This window comes from Dryas octopetala, chromosome 2, assembly GCF_963921425.1.
Source record: "Dryas octopetala chromosome 2, drDryOcto1.1, whole genome shotgun sequence".
Lineage (NCBI taxonomy): Eukaryota > Viridiplantae > Streptophyta > Magnoliopsida > Rosales > Rosaceae > Dryas > Dryas octopetala.
This window is the reverse complement of record NC_141367.1, coordinates 10,954,941-10,975,268: the sequence shown is the minus strand read 5'-3', so window position 1 is coordinate 10,975,268 and position 20,328 is coordinate 10,954,941. Positions and strand designations below refer to the sequence as shown.

At 34.6% G+C, this 20,328-nt stretch overlaps 2 protein-coding genes across 2 annotated transcripts; both read right to left on the bottom strand.

Moving 5' to 3' along the window:
- Nucleotides 1-836: 836 nt before the first annotated feature.
- LOC147293046 (DEAD-box ATP-dependent RNA helicase 16-like) lies at nucleotides 837-7,449 on the bottom strand. The gene is made up of 15 exons (XM_086233029.1): nucleotides 7,235-7,449; nucleotides 6,970-7,128; nucleotides 6,778-6,867; nucleotides 6,504-6,632; nucleotides 5,724-5,824; nucleotides 5,425-5,539; nucleotides 4,779-4,910; nucleotides 4,387-4,452; nucleotides 4,063-4,239; nucleotides 2,896-2,991; nucleotides 2,201-2,338; nucleotides 2,012-2,094; nucleotides 1,676-1,713; nucleotides 1,362-1,576; nucleotides 837-1,195 (listed from the first exon to the last, which is right to left on the bottom strand). Exons 1-15 carry the CDS (start codon nucleotides 7,403-7,405, stop codon nucleotides 1,109-1,111), a joined length of 1,797 nt encoding a protein of 598 aa, XP_086089155.1. The 5' UTR covers nucleotides 7,406-7,449; the 3' UTR covers nucleotides 837-1,108.
- A 4,270-nt stretch (nucleotides 7,450-11,719) lies between these two features.
- LOC147293045 (putative leucine-rich repeat receptor-like serine/threonine-protein kinase At3g14840) lies at nucleotides 11,720-16,169 on the bottom strand. Its single transcript, XM_086231506.1, has 14 exons — nucleotides 15,695-16,169; nucleotides 15,431-15,499; nucleotides 15,277-15,348; nucleotides 15,156-15,200; nucleotides 14,987-15,055; nucleotides 14,502-14,564; nucleotides 14,307-14,372; nucleotides 14,152-14,187; nucleotides 13,996-14,030; nucleotides 13,607-13,867; nucleotides 13,220-13,516; nucleotides 12,994-13,131; nucleotides 12,581-12,699; nucleotides 11,720-12,442 (listed from the first exon to the last, which is right to left on the bottom strand). The coding sequence occupies exons 1-14, from the start codon at nucleotides 15,865-15,867 to the stop codon at nucleotides 12,134-12,136; spliced, it is 1,752 nt and encodes a 583-aa protein (XP_086087632.1). The 5' UTR covers nucleotides 15,868-16,169; the 3' UTR covers nucleotides 11,720-12,133.
- Nucleotides 16,170-20,328: the final 4,159 nt, after the last annotated feature.

The following is a 20,328-nucleotide window of genomic DNA, read 5'->3' as shown; positions in this document are numbered from 1 at the left end:
GCCATCATTCTTCTTTTTCTCTTAAATTCAACCCAAACACAATGCCACACCAAGGGAATTCAGCAGCTGGAAAAGTACACTTAACCATGAACATGACTCGAGCCACAACAATTTATGAAGTGGGTCAGGTTTGTTGGGAGCCTCAAACACTCTGTTTTCAAGGCAGCAAAGAACAAGCTCTTCCCTTCTTACACTCTGCATGTGCCCAAGAACCCTGCAGCTGGAGACTTCACAACCATTCAGGACGCCATTGACTCTCTCCCATTCATCAGTCTTCTCAGAGTCCTCATCAAGGTCCATGCAGGAGTCTATTCGTGAGTAGTGCTTCTGGGGTTATATGCATGTTTGATCTGTAATCTATTTTAATTTCCTTAACTGCTCAATATATTATGCTTCTTCTGCAATTTTGGTACAGTTTTGTTCAGATGTGATTCTGATATATATTTGTTTGTTGTTGTGTCTTTTTCCTTGTGCTCTATGAGTTGGTCTTTGACTAGAAATGCTATGTTGTTCAAGAATTGTCCTATGCACTGTCTTTAATTTAACTTTTTCCTCTAAGTATCGATCATAATTATATACCTTTTATACATTCTTGTTATGTGGTAATGGCTGATCAACTTGGTAAAATATTAAAATCAATTTCAATGGGGAGACACAGCTCAAACCCCAGCTGGTCCAAGAGGACAGCCAATGGGGACTTTCAATTCTGCAACATTTGCTGTGAGTGAATTTCCCTTATTCATTGACAAGAACATTACATTCAAGGTAATAATATTGTATGACTGTGAATCTGAACCATCGATTAAGTAGGGGTCTAGCAACATAAATATCTTATATTCATGTTCTGAATGCACAGTAATGCTATATGGTCCTGTCCACATACACGGATCATGTTAAGATCATTTATCTGTCTCTTTGTCATTGTTTTGTTCCAAAGATTTTTGCCTTAAATAATAATTACATTTAAACAAGTTCACAGGAGATGGGTAGCTGAATAAAGGAGCTGTTTTAAAGAAACATATATTATCACTATATATTTATACAAAACTGTGGGAGCTGGTTGCTAACCCCTGTTGATACAGTACATATGGATGTAATAATAGATAAATTAAGTCTTTTTCCTTTTTTGTCTATGGTTGTCATTGCCATCTTTTCCTTCTACCGTCGTCTTGTTTCCACGAGCTTTCTTAGGTCCCTGGCATCAGATTATTACAGATCCATTAGCAACTAATTCCAGTCTCTGACCATTGGCACTTGGAGCACCAAGTGGTAGGGATGAGGCTTCATAGCACATTTCTCAGGTGAAATTGACACAAACTTAAAATCATAAAGAAATTAAGTACAAACAAGAAGCTAAGTACCTCGGCGGTGAAAGTCTTGAGAGGGTCCCTAGTTTTTTTGAATTTTCTCTTATATCCATTGCGGCGGGCGGGGTTGGTATTTCCCATTGCAGCTCTAGCAAGCTTAACAGTCTTGCTGGCTTCTTTAGTTTTTGCATCCAACAGATAATCAGGCACATCACGCAGGTGAGAAGCAGGGGCCTTCTTGCTCAGAACTTTGTCATGTTTCAACAGATCTGCTCAAGAATAATAGATCAATAATGTTCAAATCTTGTAACTTGAAGTGATACATTACAACATACGACTCAATACATCCAACCAAATAAATTTGGTACCTAAGTCTCTTGGATAAACTTCAAAATGAGCCTTCAACCTAAACAAATAGAAGCAGATCATTAGAAAACAAAAACGGAAGGTTGTGGTAAAGATGTTAGAGTAGAATAAGCAAACATTGGAAAACCAAAAACTGTAGAGAACACAAGTAGTTGTCACACAATCAAAGTAGATCTGACTACTGTGCCTCTGTGATCCAAACAAGATAGAAAACAGGCACTAAATAGGAGAATGTAGCAAAATCAATTATTTTCAGCATGCCTTAAACCTAATTTTGCAAGAGATTTGGTGCAGAAGACCTCATATAGATAAAGAAAGCAAAAATAGTAGATACTCACTTTTCAGAATTGATAATTTCATTTCTCAAATCCTGAGCTCGCGATTCTCTGACAGCAATTTTTGTCACACTCTTTGCAACATCCTGTAGAAGTCACTGCTTAGCATCAGTGATCTTGAGGTGACCCAATGGCACCTTCAAAATGAAAATACGAAGGGAACCATGAAAGAAAAAGAATCAGAAGAATCACCTCAGCTCTATATCGTAAAGACTCCACTGCATTCTGGGTCAGTAAAGGAAATGTAGCAATTAAGTTGGAATCATCTTTTTTATCATCCCCCAAAAAGGATTTTATTTCTTCAAATATTTCCATCTCATCTGGAGAAACCTTTTAGAAAAAAGCAAATATTAGAATATGAAAATGTGTCACAACTCACAAGATAAGATCATCATCACAATCATCGTTATCAACCCTTCTTTCTTCTATAGAGGCATAAACAATACACTTACACAAGTCTTAAGCAAGATAAAACATATAAGGATGCACACAAACCCAAAAGCAAAGAATCAAATGTAGAAAACCACATATGCACAAACACTTGTAGTGCATATATTGTTGCATCAGACACATGCACAACCAAAAAAAGTAACTGAAAAAGCCTTTTGGGTTCAGTGGAACAGCCTGGTTGCAGTTACATGTTAAGGCATGCCATGGACCTTGAATACATCACAGAGGATGCATTAGGTCATAGCAGGATGGATGAGAAACTCATATTATAGATTCCTATTTGAAATTAGGCTAAAAGAGGGGGAACGAACAAGAGGGGAGATGGGGTACATGAGCAATGTAATTATCATCGAGTAACGCCAATCATCATTCTACTGGGATGCTATTCCCTACAAAAGATTTTTTTAAAAAATCTTTTAATCGTGTAGCAAACTCACAAGAGAGATAGAAGCACCAGTACTATATGCTCTTCCAGTACGTCCAACACGATGAACATATCCTTCAGCACTTTGAGGCATATCAAAAATTATAACCTGCAAAAGGAATAAAAGCGAAGATAATGTTAATGGGATACTAGCTGAGCATGGTATTTCACAAGGTATTATTTGAGAGACAAGAAACAGAGAACTACTTATTATGAAAGCAATCAAATTTACATTAAAGGTGAACAAGCAGGCCACCAAAAACAACCAAATAAAATACCAGCAACTCAAGGTACAACCATCAGCCCATGAAAAAGCAGCAACCCAATCAACATGATTAAAGAAAAACAGACTATCTCAGTCAACAAACAAAAAAAGGCATATCTCAAAGATCCTTCTATTCTTCTCCATCCCAATAACCCAAACTTTCGCCAATCAAATACAAATCCATAAAACAGAAACCATTTCTATCCGACAAGAGTACACTTTTCTCAATGAACGATGAAACACATAAAGACAAAACCCAATTCAGCCTGCTTCCCTAAACAGCTTGTGCCATAAGCGCATGACAATATAACAGTGAAGAAAACGATGGTCAAAACTTTCAGCCTCCCTTTTTCACATCATACATTGATAGGGTGACACATAAACATTAGCCTTGATTTTTGAATCTGATCACAAGTATTAATCCTTCTAAGCAAGAACTTGTACCTTGAAATGCACTTTAGCCTTCCAAATTATCGAGGTTTGAAAATATGTAAAGATGGATTGTCAATCAATTAAGGCTTTTTTGCACTAATACCACCCAGAATATAGGGGCTGTGCAAGTTTACCACCAAAAAGAAAAAATTACAGTTTGCCAACCAATTTTATCTGTGTGACAATGTGGCACCCACCATCCACTTTTCTGTTAAATTAGGATTTTCTTTTTCCTAACGTCTCATTTTGTACTTGAAATTTTTTTTAAAAAAATGAAATATTTTTTTATAAAGTAAAACCCAGAAATTACAAAGAAGTGAATTTAATTCAACCTGAGGAAAGCATCGGGTAAATTGCTTTTTTTAGTTCAACTAAATCGTCTAGGATGAATATATGATATCAAAGAAGCTACCCCGGTCAAAATTGAATTTAAAGAATGATAGCCAGCAAAACCATATACCATCAAGAATAGTAATGACATACCGTGTGTACATTATTAAAGTCAATTCCCCACACCACACCAAATTCAGAGTCGGTTTTGTGCTTAGCATGCTTTCTAGACTTTTTTTGTTCAACACTACTCTCCCCAATGTCTTCATTCTCTTTCATTTTGCTGTTATCAGTTGCAATCAAATAATCAAAAAGCCCAGCATTGAATTCCTGTTGAAAAACCAAGGTGGTAAGGACTGAGAATATTGTGAAATATCATTATCAAAATGGTAGACTGGCAACTAACTCTAACCAGTAACATAAGTAAATATAAGCCATGACAGATAGCAATATCAAAATATTAAAATACAGACAAACCTCAAGAATATGCAGGCGAGAATTTTGTGGCAACTCGGCATTTAAAACAGCAGATCTGATTCCAAACTGCAAAAATAGATAACAATAAAGAAATAAATACACAAATAAAATATGACTATGAGGCATAAATCAATTCTCTCCTCCTTCCCTCACCAGTTAGGCAAAAAAGAGAGAGAAGACACACAAAAACATACACTCTCCCTCACTCTCTCCCTCCCTACTCACACACACACACACACTATCTCTCTCTACTTATTGTCTCTCTCTATTTCTCTCTCTACTCACTCTGTTTTCAGTTGATGCAATGCAATAAAATACTAGAACAAGGGAGATATCAATTTCTGCAAAAAAACAGAAAAAGTTTTCCAGCACGGATGAAGAAATCTATATACCTTTTCCAAATATAGTTTTAATCTGAATCCCATGTCAATTGTATTAGTAAATATCAGAACTTTTTTCTGAACCAACTCCAACTTTAAGAGGGAGAGGATGTAGAGTAACTTGTCACGGGCACTGCATGATATCTGAAAAATAAAAAGAAAGACATAAGTCGATAGCCATATGACAATCTCAGTTCAACCAGAAGTCGATGGCCACAAATAAAACCAGATACCTGAAACATTAAAGAACACACGGAAACCCAAAGAGGTCATTGGTACCAAAAGAGAGATAAATCATAAATGGAGGGGGGGATAAATAAAATTAAAGAAGAACTAAGTATTAAAATGAAGTCAGACTTGCCTTAAAAAATATAGGTTTTTAGGAACACAGAATATTTTTTACCAGAAAAAGCTAAATGGCCATGGCATTACATGCTTCCTATATGAGGCAGTAAATTATGCTATTAAAAAAAAGGGCAACTGATGTTTTTTTTCATAGAAAAAAAAAAAAAAACAACTGATTAATTGTGGCTAACAGAAAGGTTCCCTTCAAAGTCATGTTAAATGTGTTATAAATCATACAACAGTTTGGCAAAGATGTCAAAACAACCCATTTTGCGGTTATGCCATGTCCTATTAAGGGCATAACAATTCTTACCCAAAACTGCTGAACATTTTTTGGGATAACATCGTCCTTGATATCTCCCACTTCTGGCAAACTCAAAATGTAGGAATTATGTAGATTCAGCTTCTTCAGTTTCTCAACATCATCACTGCCAAGTATCATAAGATGCTAGGTATTAATAAAAGAGAATAAAGTAAAACCCTAAAGTGAAACAATGAAAACAGCCATCCTTGAGCCATCAAGAGATATATTGTGGCACAAAATACATCACCCTTGACATCATAACTCCTAATTAGCAACAAAAATAGTGCATATATTATGTAATAACAAACCTTGATGTGGCAGACATAAGAAGACATTGACAACGTTTAGGAATGTGAGGTGTAAATGCCTTTATATCTGCCTCACATCCAAATGACAACAGAAAATCTGCCTGAAACAAAATATAGTTCAAATATCTCTCAACGGGATGATACTAAGTAATCATTCTTCAAACCTTGACTATGGGAAAGAAATGAATATCACAATAGAGTATAATTCCTAACAACCATACATTAATGGTGAAATTATAAACTCAAAGGATGTATGATTTACAAAACCACATAATACAACAGAAGATCTGACTGAAACAAAATATAGTTCAATGATCTTCCAACGGAATAATAATAAATAATCATTCAAGTATTTTAATGATTTCTCAACGCGATAATACTAAGTAATCATTCTTCAAAACCTGACAATGGGAAAAAGTGAACATCATAATAAAGTACATTTCCTAACAACCATATATTATATTAGTGGTGAAATTATAAATTCAAAGCAACTATGATTTCTAACACCCCGTGATACAACAACATAATGTACTTTTCAATTTACAATTACAACTTTATACAAACAAATTTACTATATTTCTCAATAACATCAATCTGGCATAGAGTATCAGCTACAAAATTAATTGAGGTGCAAATAGTCTTTCAAGGTGAAAAAAAAAAAAAAAAAAAAAAAAAAAAGTAATAATAACTGCAGGTAATGAATAAATCTGCCATCAAACTCAACTAAAACTGACAAATATGTTTGTGTGTGTGGGTGTGTGTGATTAACTGGGTCCTCACCTCATCAAGAACAAGAATTTCTAATGAATCATCAATGGATGTTGATTGAAGAACACCATCAGACAAGCATTTCTTTATGCAAGCTGGAGTCGAAACCAGAATCTCAGGTAGGCTCGCCAAAGCTGTCCGCTGGAAGCAAAATAGTGAATAAGATAAAGTTAGCCAAATGGTTTTAGAATCACTTGGCCAAAAATACATAACAAAATCTCCATGTGCATGTGTGCGCCTGTGTACATGTACATTTCATAGAATTGGAAAAATGAGTTGAACAAACCCAATCAGGAGCAGGCATGCTGCTTGTCAACTGTACAACTTTCAATGGAACTCTACACTCTTCAATCAACCACGAAACCTCTGAATAAACCTGCATATGTGCCATAAACATTCATATACAGTAACCAAGCATATCAAGCAATACAAAAATGGAATATAGAATTCGAACCGGGAATTTTTACGAAATGTAAACCTGCTGAGAGAGTTCCCGAGTAGGGACAAGAATGATCGCACTCGGAGCAAGCTTCTTCTTTGATTCTGAAGCAGTAAACAGCTTCTGAAGCAACGGCAGGAGGTACGCAAATGTTTTTCCAGAACCAGTCTTTGCCCTAGCGACCACATCCTTACCTTGCTGTAAAACAATCAATTAAAGTAATTTTCAACATTAAAGTTTGATGCATTTTCTGGGAAGCCAAACAGGAAATAAAATGAATTTAATTTGGAAAAAGAAAACGGACAAGGATGAGAGGAATGGCGACTCGCTGAATGGGCGTGGGCTTCTGAATCTTCTTCTTCTTGTATAGGGCACGAATAAGACGACTGTCCAATCCCAGATTTTCGAATGTCTGGTCCTCTTCGTCTTCGTTTTCAATCTCCTTTGGTGGTGGCTTTTCCATAGTTTCAGCCATTTGAGTCTTGACAAAAAAAAATAATAATAATAATAAATAAATAAATCTGTAGCCTTCGAGCGTTAGGGTTTAGGGTTTGGTCTTTTTCAATTTTGGTACCTGAATTTTAGGACTTTACCCGTAAGGCCGTAACTAAAATATTAGGTAAATTTCATTAAATAACTCATTTAAATACAACTATATCTTTTTTAATCATCCACTCAAAACTTTATCTTTTATGACTCGTTGGCCACTTTTCGGACAAAAATACACCTCTCCATCTCCATCCCACCCCAACTCTTTCACTGATGAATAAGATCTTAACCAAAACCAGCACCACCCAAAACCCCAACTCCATAACCACCAGCACCACCCAAACCCAACTGAGCCTGGCTTCCTTGTCGGCGGCGCCGCAACCCTTGGCCTTGCGTTCGAGCAGGGACTTTCGATCCTTGTTAAGCCTAAGCTTCGTGATCACAACACCCACTTGCGGCGAAATTTAAGAAATCTCTCTCTTTGAAAGCTTTGTCTTTTATGACTCGTTGGCCACTTTTCATACAAAAATACCCCTCTCCATCTCCATCCCACCCCAGCTCTCTCTCCTTCCTCTAGCTTTAGATTTCACTGATGAATAAGATCGATCTTAACCAAAACCAGCACCACCCAAACCCCCATCGCCATAACCACCAGCACCAACCAAACCCGATTGAGCCTGGCTTCCTTGACTCCGGCGGCGCAACCCTTGGCCTTGCGTTCAAGCAGGGACTTTCGATCCTTGTCAAGCCTGAGCTTCGTGATCACAACACCCACTTGCGGTGAAATTTAAGAAATCTCTCTCCTTGAAAGCTTTGTTCGTTTCGTTTCGGTGCGTTGGATTTGAAAGCCAAGTCTGCGAAAAAGATAGAGAGATTAAGGCTATTCTCATCCCATTGTATTCGGGACCGGTACGGGATCATCCCGAAATTCACAGGACCTAAACGGGATGAGACCTTAACGAGATGGTACGAAATGGAACCGGTATGGGTTCGGTATTCCGGTTTTAATGCCCAGCCTTAAGTTTAGGTACCTAGTTAGGACAAGACCCAAAGTCAAGTACCAAAATTGAAAAAAAAAAAAAAAAAAAAAAAAAACTCTTTTGTTTTTAATTTCCTTTGTAGAATTTGAGAGCTGGGACTCATAGGTGGGCACGGTTCGAATTACCGACTCATAAACAGCAAACTGACGTCGTCGGTATCCCAAAAAAGGAAACCGACAAGCTGGGTACACCGAGAATACAGTTCAGTTTCGGTCGGTACGTCGAGATCCAGAAAGAGAGAGAGCAAACGGGATGAGACCTTAACAAGATGGTACGAAATGCAACCGGTATGGGTTCGGTATTCCGGTTTTAATGCCCAGCCTTAAGTTTAGGTACCTAGTTAGGACAAGACCCAAAGTTCAAGTATCAAAATTGAAAAAAAAAAAAAAAAAACTCTTCTGTTTTTAATTTCCTTTGTAGAATTTGAGAGCTGGGACTAATAGGTGGGCACGGTTCGAATTACCGACCCATAAACAGCAAACCGACGCCGTTGGTATCCCAAAAAAGGAAACCGACAAGCTGGGTACACCAAGAATACAGTTCAGTTTTGGTCGGTACGTCGAGATCCAGAGAGAGAGAGAGAGCACCTGCGGGGCCCACACGGGTCGTTTTGTGTCGATCCGAACCGTTCATTTTTTACATCTCCAGTTTTTACTTTCTAGAGGGAGGATCTGATAACTAAACATGTATTAGCTTATGAGTTTTTCAGTCAATTTTAATTCACAGGGAAGTTTCTCTCTTATGCTATGATAGAAAGTCAAATCTTTTGGTTTTTGTTCAACTTTGAAAAAAATGCTTCTTCTTTTTTTGTCGAAATAGCAATGCATTAAAACAACCTAAAAAGCATATAAAATACAAAGTTAGAGCCAAGGAATAAAATTTCGGGTTTCGAGGAAATTTCGATGAAAATTTCGACGGAAATTTTGAAGATTTTTAAATTTCGACAGAAATTAGACGGAAACGATGGAAATCACTATCAAAATACGAAAATTTTGAATGAAACTTTACTATATGTTTATTTAACATATTATCTACTACATTGATAAAAAAACATTGAAGAAACCAAATTATATAGTAAGTTTCATGTGATATAAAATGAATATAATGCGCGCTGAAGGTAAATACTGTGAAATAAAATTAGTATAATGAATAAATAAAAGTAATATATTCTTTATACTCTATAATATATACACTAAATCCTATATACTTTATAATCTATACTCTATATTGTTTAAGATATCGTATAGGATATTAGAATTTAGGCCCTTTAGGATATTTTTAATTATTTTTTATATAAAAATGTATTAGAGTTTATTGGTTTAGGGTTTAAAAAAAATTAAACGAAACCCCAAAATAGCCAAACGAAATCTCAAATCATTTTTTTTTTCAATTGCCCAAAAACCTCAAACTAGGATATGGTATATGATATTAGGGTTTAGGCCCTTTAGAGTATTTTAAATTATTTTTTATATAGAAATATATTAGAGTTTACTAATTTAGGATTTAAAAACAACTAAACGAAACTCCAAAACGGCCAAACGAAAATCCAAACCATTTTTTTTCTTTACAATTGCCCAAAGGCCCTAAACCTCAATCAACCCTAAACCTTTTAATTTTTTTCTCTTTTTTACTCTTTTTTTCTTCTTTTTTTTTCTTTTTTTCTTTTTCTTTTTTTCTTTTCTTTTTTTCTTCTTCTTTTTCTTTCCTTCTTTTTCTTTTTTTCCTTTCTTTTTTTTTTTCTTCTTTTTCTTTCCTTCCTTCCCTTTCCTTTCTTTTCCCCCGAGTCTCCAGTGGCAGTCTCCACTGTTTCTCTTCCTCTTCATCATCATCTCTCTCTCTCTCTCTCTCTCTCCAATCCATCACTAACCCACCCTCACCCTCACCCTCACATCTTTCTCCCTCCTCTCTTTCTCCCTCATCTCCCCCTGCCATCACCACCCCTGTTGCCCCCCTTGCCGGCCTCTTTCTCCCCCCTACCGCCCCCTCTTTCTCCCTCGATCTCCCCTCTGCTGCCGCCCCATTTTTCTCCCAAAATCATCTTTTTCTCCCAAAACCCAGCCTCCTCTCCAAAAACCCAAAAGTCCGAAACCAGATCACCAGCGAAAAGTTTACCGAAATTATCCCGAAAATTTAACAAATATAAGTTTCGATTTCAACACCCCACAAAGTCGAAATTTTCGGCGAAATTTCACCAAAAATTTCGAAATTTAACACCTTGGTTAGAGACTACTAGGAAGTACCCCATTAGATATCAGTGGAACACCGATGTCTATTAGGTTTGCGACCGATAAGGGCAGACGTGATATCTAATGTACCCTATTTTCAATATCAGTTTTGGGCCGATGTCTATATCAAATTAGACATCCTATTTGTTAAATATCCGATATTGTTAATAAATAATATATATCGATTTTTCAAGTTTTCGATTTCTAAATGAACGGATTCCGATATGTAATATACTATCAATATCATTATTTTTTCAAGAACTGACATTAAAAGGTATATTACATAGCTGTTTGGTTATATTTTTCGATATTATAAACTCATAAAAAGATATATTTGGTAGGTTGTTACATCACTTTTTTTATCAAAGCGATATATAATATTTTTAACACATCGAATTTGTAACTAAAACCGATATATATGTATACATTAGATATCTGTTTGTTCGTTGTTTTAGATATTATAAGTCTCTTAAACATCATGTTTGAGTTAGAATGTGAAATAAAAATAACATTATATATCGGTGTTATTTGTTATTTCGATGTATATACCTGTATAAATATCAGATTTAATATACATTAGATATCAGTGTTTAACTGATATTGTAAATGTTTTTGAATTAAAAAAAATAAAATAAAATGGGTTGTTAGATATTAATTTTTCCTGCCAATTTGTGCAATTTAAATGCTTCCATAAATTTTATCCAACATTCTCATACATTTCCAACATCCAATTTCAACCCATATTCAAGTTAACAAAAAAGAATTACAAATCCCTCTACAAGTAGGGATAACCATAATCCATATATAACCCCCTAAGCAACTTCAAAAATCTACACAAAATACAAGGCATATATGACTAGTTCTAAATTATGCACACCTATGACTAATAGATAATTATTATCCAAAACTAATACAGATTTAATATAAGCAAAAATAAAAGGATTCATTTACATAGATAAAAGTTACCCTATACAGTAATATTCCTTAGTCCATAAAATTCTGAAGATTACTTCCACAGTTTCCATATCATGTCATTTTATTGAGAGTGTAATACTTGGGGTCTCTTTCTTTAGCCTAGGGAGCTCAACTTCCTCAAAAGCCTGCAATTATTAAAAGAACTCATCACATTGGCACATTATCCACACATAGTTGAAAATTGTCATAGGACCAAAGCAGCTAGCAACACTAAAAAAACTTCTAACCACAACCAATTGCATATTTATATATTGTAAGTCAACCATTACATACCATAAAATACTCAAGTGTTCCAAACTTGTTGACCAAAACATACTAGACCTATCAGCCTGCCATCTCCATTACATCACATATTAAAAATCATTCCCCTAAACAAAAGGTCCAAACGATGACCATGTAGACAAATCATTCCCCTAGCCAAACAATGTGATTCTAAATAATTAAATTCATTTTCCTGATCAAATGTAGACAAAGCTAGATGACCATGTCAAGTGGAGAATAGTCCCAAAAAATGAAATCGAGTTTCCACTTGTACTTTTGCATGTACTGAACATATGTGTTGAAGATCTTACCAAACAAAGTATGTGCAAGGCTGTTGTTCTCCATGTATTCATACACCAACAATAACTGATTTCCTTCAATGCAACATCCGTACAGTTTAACAAGATTTGGGTGCTGTAAAGCGGAAATCATGCCTATCTCATTCACAAATTCACGATTTCCTTGCTTTGATTTTGAAGAAAGTTTCTTAACTGCGATTATAGTACCATCTAATAATTCGCCCTGCAATTTGTAATATAATACATTTGATGAATGTGGGCATCCATAAGTACCATAGACCAAAGCATAGAAAAAACAAAAACAAAAACAAGAAGAAAAGTACTTACAAATATAGGGAAACAAAAAGGAGTTATAGCATACCTTGTAAACAGCTCCAAAGCCGCCTTCCCCAAGCTTGTTTGCAGCATCAAAGTTGTTAGTGGCAGCTTTAATTTGTTTATATCTAAAGAAACCAGTTTGCAGATCTAATCCTTTCAGATCTGTCCATGCATGTTACAAGGTTAGTATATTGAACTGCTTCTTAACTGGGAGTTTGGTGGCCTTTTGGCTTGTTAAACAACATTGGAAAGAATAACACTAGGAAAGATTAAGCAACTAGAAGAGACAATTCAAATAAGAAATAGTTTATGAAGAGTTCTTAGAAAAGAAAGGAGTAAGTGGGGTAACTAGTGCGCGCAGCACTAGTTGTAGAACAAAAAATGAATTTCTATTTATAACAGGTTTACATCAAGGATCGACATTAAGCCCCTTTAAACCAAACAGGTTAATTGTACCTTGTTCCCTAGATGACTTGCTTCCCAAACAGCCTTTCAACCAAAGAATGCCAAAAGTCATTAAAATAAGGCATAACGCTAAAACAACTCCAATCACAATGAATATCTTCTTTTTGCTATCATCAGGCGGCTTGAAATCTAGAAGTGAAATAAGATCCAAGAACAGTGGTCATAAGAAAACCATGTATTACTATAGCATAGTATAAAAAGAAAACTTATAACTTACCAGACTCCACAGAGATAGCTGATATAAGAGAACCATATGTTCCTCTTGTTGGAACATTAGTTGTCCCTTTCCCAGCCCACTGAAAGCGGATCTCTAAAGTCTTAACAGTAACAACTGCTTTAAATACCTGAATTTCTTCCTTATCAACCCCTTGTGCTTCATTTTCAATATCAAAATCCTTCAATACCCGTTTTTCCTGTAATAAATAACTATAATTATTTATTTGAGTGGAAAAATAAGAAAGAAGGGGAATGATCACGAAATATATAAGGAAATTAGAGGAAGAAAGTCTACGTGGATAGGTGGTTATGTTTTGCGAGACAAAATAAAAAAACTGGAGAACAGTTAAATTTATCCAAATGATTTAAAAGGTAAAAAGTAAGTAAACATAATATGTGAGAGAAAGAGGAGAAAGTCGGGCAGTTCTGTACAGTTCAGAGTTGTTCATTTTGAGTGTGGAAATATTATTCGCTATATAGTCTTTGGTAGAACTCCAAATATCCGAAAAATCACCAGTACTACTAAATCCCCAATTTGCTGAGCTCTGAACAAATTTTGCTGCACCTCCTGAGGTTTCATCTCCATCATACTTGATGCGTCCAATGGTAGTTGGTTTTCCACCACAATTAAGATGCAACGAATACTGATCTATACAGAGAAAACAGCATACAAAAAGTATAAGACAAATTAACTTAAGACAATATTTTATAGCCCTTTCATATTATATGGGCACAAAAGTGTACACTGAGGTTTGATTCTACAACAGATTTAATTACCTTTTGAACATGAACTGAGGCAATTGCTAAGTATACTACATTATACAAAAACAAAAAAAAACAAAAAAAAAAAACAAAAAAAAAAGGCATTAGCTCATGCAAAATTAATGAGGAGAAGTGAAAAGTGGAATATAATTCATTAAGTTAGAAGCTTACGTGTTGTTCTGTCTGGAAAAACTTCTGAACAAATTGCTGATGAAACAACAAAACTAGTTACTTTCATATATCTAGTTAGTCAAAGAAAGTAAAGTAAGTTTATCTCAAGAAGGTTAAGAAAAAGAAGAGGAAATAGAGAAAGAGTCAACTCTTACAAGGTCTCTCGACAAGTTGTTGGAACAGAGCTCCCAGAAAAATTATTGTAAGAAAGATCTATATTGCTGCACACAAACATGAAGTTCCACATTAACAGGAATTCCAAGTAAATGACAATAGTATGCATACGATCCGAGTAAATGAAAAAGCTGAAGCAGAAAATATGTGTAAGGTTTTAGGATGAAGAAACATACTAGCGACTGTCTCTATTTTTTATCCACTCTGGAAGCCCACTAAGCAAGTTACGTGTCAGATATCTGATCAGTGAGCAATATAAACAGACGTGAATAAACATTTATCTATATAAATACTGATTCAAAAGGTTACACAGAAAGAAGGGAAATTTAAAATTCCAAAAAATAATTTAATGTCACAATGCACCATCCAAGCTCTCAAGTGTGGAAACTATAGGCCCATCCTTGGTACAGCTATGATTCCTAGGGAGAGAGTCTAGATGAATCCTAATTGTAACCATATTCTCTTTTTTTCTTGGTACATGAAAAAATATTGTACTCATATTCTCATTTGGTTAGAATGTCTCACTATCCAAAACTAGGCTGCCATATTAGAATCAATAGGAAAACTTCAAAATTTGATTGTGATACATGTAGAAACCAAGGGAAAGGCCCCTATATATCCCTATGTGAGCTAGCTACCATTATGAATTTACATTCCTTACATTGTGGCCAATTTCATTATATTTGCAAGATTTGGAATGCTCCCTTCCAGTCTGTTGAAGCTAAGATCTCTGCAAGAGAGGAAAAAAAGGTAAAATTAGAAGTCATTGATTCATATGATATTGGGAACACGGAAGAAAGTTTATCAAGTGACAATTCAGTGAATCTTACAGGCATGAATTAATAAGTTGCTCTCCAAGGCCCTGAAAGCGTAGCCTAGTGAAGGTCACAGCCAACCCAAACCAATTGGTACATCAAGATCAAAGCAATGTAAGAAAGATTCAAAACATACAAGGCTCGGAGAGTAGTTATGCTTCCCAAATAGCCAGGGATAGGTCCTGATAAGTTGTTCACACTGAGAACCCTGCTCTGGGACATTACATTAGTTCAACTATTGACATGAGAATTTATTGGCAACATCAAGCATAAGTCTAGAAGGCACTTACAGAATTTCCAACTCTGTAGAATTCCATTCACGTGGTATTGAACCACTAAGGTAATTCTGGCCCAAATTACTATATGAGCAAGAAGAAAGAGTGCTATTAGAATAGAAACTTAATAGTTTTTAATTCGGCTGTAGCTTAAACAAAATTGGAGGATTATAAGTAAAGAAAAGCGAAAACTAGGGCATAAAATTTCTTCAATTTACCCACTGCTCATTAACCTTGTGCAATCAATCCATCAATTTCTGAGATTTTCAAAACCCTAACCTGACCTTCCTTGTCGCGCGCGCTCTCTCTCTCTCTCTCCCTCCCTCCCGCGCGCTCTCTCTTTCTCTTTCGCTGGCTCGGACTTGAAGATGCAGCATCGGCGGTCTTGGCAGATGAAGCGAAGGCGAGCGACGCAGGGGGAGCAGACCGCACACCGCACAGCTATCGTCCATGGCTATTCTTCTCTCTCTCCATCTGTCTATGTCGATCTCTGTCTCTGCGATTGGATTCGGAGGTTGAAGAGAACGAGGGTGGTGAGTGTGGTCTCGATCAGTGAGGGTGTGAGAGAGAGAGAGCTTGGGGTGAGTAAAGTTTGAGAGTGTTTGTGTTTGAGAGAGGAGGGTATCGGGTTCAAGTATTTGGAAATTAGTCCAAAAATTTAAGTAATAGTCTTCAAATTTTTATTTTATTTTTTTTAGCTGAAACAAAGATATCAGTAAGGATTTAGATATCGGTTTTTACAGAATAATAAATTATACCGAAAAATTAGATATCAGATTTAAAAATGTGGCGATATATAAATATATTTAGAAATCAGTTTTAAAAAACTAAAAATCTAACTGATATAAAAAACTTCTACTATATCAATTTTGTTAAAACTGATATCTATGTAGTGATATCTAATGGGGTACTTCCTAGTAGTGAGCTCATAGGCTCACGACAGAAATAAAAATAAAAACTTAATTAAAGTCCAAACAAGTAGGCCCAACAAAATAAAAGTTCTAAGAAAAGTCCAAGCAGGTAGGCTCACAACAGAAGAAATGCCCTTAACCAAAATAAAATGCTAAGACAAAACAATTAAACTTAAAAAGGGCAACATGGTAAAAAACAAATAACCTATTAAAGAAACAACAAATTTAAAAACGCACCCACACTCACAACATGCAATATTAAACATGAATAATTGCCTGTGTTTTTATGCTTTGCACAAAGAAATGAATTGATAAAGTTCAATTTAAAGAAGCAGTCAAGATTATCAAAATATTTTGACCATGAAGTGTTTGCAGTGAGTTTGTTTTTGCAGCAAAACTATGGTGGGTTCTTGGAGGAGAAAATGAGGATGTGCTGGGGTTGCAGTTTTGCAGATCCATTGTTTCCCTTTTTTTTGTTTTTTGTTTTTTTTTTTTAAATGAGACATTAATCCATTTTTTTTATTTGTTTGACAATTCTTAAAAAACCATGTATTTTTTTATATTTCAAATTTTTATCACTTATTTGTCCATGTGAGATGATATTAATCCTAAGGGCAGAAAATGCAAACCCAACAAACATTAAGATGAATATTTTAAAGTTTTGAAGATCAAAGTATAAAGTGAAATTCGACCAACGTAGTTATAATTCCTATTTGTACACCGTGTTTGATTCTTGTTAATGAGATAAAACTTTGTTTGATTCCTATATAGCTTGTCCCAAGAAAGGGATTGGAAACATCAAAATCATTCAATTCTATAATGGTAAAGCTAGAAAATAACAAATTATATTTAAATTAATAAAATATTTTAATATTACATAATAGTCAATATAAATTTTATTTTTCCATAAAGGTCAATGAGTTTTGAAATTATATTCCATTTTAATCACAAAGCTCAATCCACTAATGATATCATGCACTTTAGTGCATTGTAAAATACCAATTTGCCTATCCATTTTTTTTATTACTTATGGGTGTAAAATTATGACGTTGCTCTTAATTTAGTTTAAGGTTTAGAAATAGTGTGCAGGATATATAAATGAGGTTAATTTAGGGTTTAGAAATAAGGTTTAGGGTTTAGAATTAGAGTTTTGGATTTTGAATTAGGGTTTTGCTGCGTAGCAGTAAAAAACAAATTTAATACAAATCTAAATTTGAATAATAATGTATGTTTATTAATCTATTATAATTTAGTTTGAGCCATTTATAGGCCAGTCCAATTTTTCTTCCTCTCTTAGACTAATACCTTAATGCTTTTTAATTTTTGACTGAGGTTTAAAAATATTGTTCAGATGTTTTTAATTTAAAAAATGTCTAATAATATTATCCTAAAATTAATAATATTTAAATCTTAATATTATCCTAGTATTATCATAATATTATCCTAGTTTTATATTATCTTAATATTATAATATTAGCATATTATCATATTCTAATATTCTAATATTCTAATATTATCCTAAAATTAATTGTGGGATTTAAATTATATTAATCTAATAAAAATGCATCAGCCTAAAAAATAGAAAATAATAAAATAAGGAAAAAAATTCTTTATGGGTACATTTCAATTGTACTAATTGATTGATGGTTTTTCGGCGTTTATGTATGGTTTAGCTCCGGAATATCCCAGAGCTAGACCCTAACAGAACGCCTCCACCAAGCTCATTTTATACCCTAGGAGGGGATGAAGTGAAAAGATGAGAATTTACCCTTAAAACTCAGGAAAGGAAGCAGCATGGCCGAGCGATCGGCTGTTGAAGCCGAGCGTTTGGATCAGGTGTACACCTAATCGAATATGTATGTATATATATTATTATTATTATTATTATTATTATTATATATATATACCAACCCAGGTATTTGTACAATTGAAATGTACCTATATATATATACATATATATAAACCTAGGTATTACCGTATTGGTACAATTAAAATGTACCTATATATACTTTTTTTTTACTTGTTTGATTATTTTCAATTTTGTGGGTTAATGCATTTTTTTTTATATTTGTATAATTTAAACGATATTATCTTTTATTATTTTAAATTATAAAACATAAAAACTAGATAATCTTAAATGTTTTAATTTAAAAATGTCATAACGGATATTATCTTTCATAATTTTTTAAATTAATTCATATTAATTATCTTAATTTTAAGAGATAATATGAGTCAAAATTTTTAACAAGTCCGTTTTTTGGACCTTAGCCTAAAAAATTGAATTTATGTACAAATCTAAATTCCTATATGGTTTTAGTCCGAATGACCCTCCAAATTGGACCTACTTCTAATTAACTGTTTATTTTTATTTTTTTCATTTTGGTCAATAGTGATTAAAATGAAATTATAAAAAAGTGCATTGATTAAAATATAATTATGAAAAGTTTTATTGATTTATTTGTAATTAGCCCTAAAGAAAAAGACTACAATTCTTATATCAAACAAACAATTAGCCAGAGTGTATTTTTTCTTAATTAGAGCAATGAGAGAGAACCTTTTATATTTATATATATATATATATATGTGTGTGTGTGTATATATTTTCTATGAGAAAGAAGCTCTCAAACATTTTGCCCTGATTCCTTAGGCCATCTACTATGATGATACCCAAATTTGTGACCCAAAATAGACATAGCATTACTCTTAAAGGGGGCAGCTAATCCTCCATTTATTTCTATGGTTTCTGCCGGTTGGTGTATGGACCTAACTGTCTTTCCCTTTTTAGTTAGGAGAAGTAAAAGACCTTAAAACTAGGGTTAATCTTCTAGAATTAACACAATTATCGGAGAAATTTGAAGAGCAAGGTTTTGAAGAAGATTTTGCAGAAGAAATGCAAAAGGGAGAAAGGAATAACCTCCCTAAGGAAGCCCAGAAAAACCATAGAAAGCCCAGAAAATTCGAGAGAGAGAGAGAAGGTGGAAGAAGAGGTAAGCTCCACCTCCATATACTTTGTTTATCCTTGAATTTGATTTTGGTGATGATATCTGTTTTGGTGAGGTTTATTTAATTGTTAGAGTTGTCTATAGGATCACAAACAACCTAGAGTTTGAAGGATCGAGAAGGGAAGGAGGATTCGGATTCGGGTGTCCTTCGCATATTTGGAGTTTATGTTCTTGAATGGGGTTTTGATTTCTAGCTTGGTTGGAGGTTGGAAATTTGATTTAGAAGCTTAAGAAACTGATTTGGGGTGTTACAATCGGAGGGAAATGAAGTGGGTTGATGTTTGGAAAATCTGAAATTTTTTGGAAATTTTTGCAGTTTCCGGGTAGCCTACTTTGAGGCCTTATATCTTGAGTTGTAAAGATCTGTTTTGAGTGTTCTTTATATGGTTGTAAAGAAGAGTTGCAGAGCTTTAAAATGAGTCTAAGTTTGCCAATTTGGAGGTGATTTGATAGAGTAAACAGTGAGTCAAAGTTGAGAAACAATAGGGGAAAAACTGAAAATTTCAGAAAATTGGATAAGATGATGAACAGTGCCGTCGGACCACCACTCGCACCACCGGCGCCTGCGGCGGTTTCCGGCAGCTTTGGTCGCCAGGGAAAGGTCCCTCCCCACTGTATTTTCGATTCCGAGTCCGATGGTGGCCTCCGTTTTGCGATCCAAGGCCCCGAACTTAGTGTTTGCACTACACACACTAGGATTGGAGAGTGAGCGACTTTGTTCTTTTTTTAATTGTAGGTTTTTGTTATTTTCTTGTATGGGTTTAGGCTCGGAGGACGACCGAAAGGTACGGGACAACCTCTAGCGGTGAGTTAAGCACACGTTTGAGGTAGGGGGATCTGGGGAACCTTTGACTGCAAAATTTGATTTTATTGAATCTTTATTGAAAAATGCGATATGTGTGCTAATACGTGACTTAAATGAATTATTTGAATTACTTGAGCATGATAGGAATGAGTTTATTATTATAAATTATTATTCGTGCATTTATTTGAATGTGAA

Coding starts and splice junctions, on each gene's coding strand:
- LOC147293045 (XM_086231506.1), bottom strand. CDS start 15,867: ATGGACGATAGCTGTGCGGTGTGCGGTCTGCTCCCCCTGCGTCGCTCG. Junction 15,349..15,430: donor TCTACAGAGTTGGAAATTCT/GTAAGTGCCTTC, acceptor GTCCCAGAGCAG/GGTTCTCAGTGTGAACAACT. Junction 15,056..15,155: donor CAACTTATTAATTCATGCCT/GTAAGATTCACT, acceptor CCTCTCTTGCAG/AGATCTTAGCTTCAACAGAC.
- LOC147293046 (XM_086233029.1), bottom strand. CDS start 7,405: ATGGCTGAAACTATGGAAAAGCCACCACCAAAGGAGATTGAAAACGAA. Junction 4,453..4,778: donor TAAAACTATATTTGGAAAAG/GTATATAGATTT, acceptor CTATTTTTGCAG/TTTGGAATCAGATCTGCTGT. Junction 2,095..2,200: donor CTTTACGATATAGAGCTGAG/GTGATTCTTCTG, acceptor TGACTTCTACAG/GATGTTGCAAAGAGTGTGAC.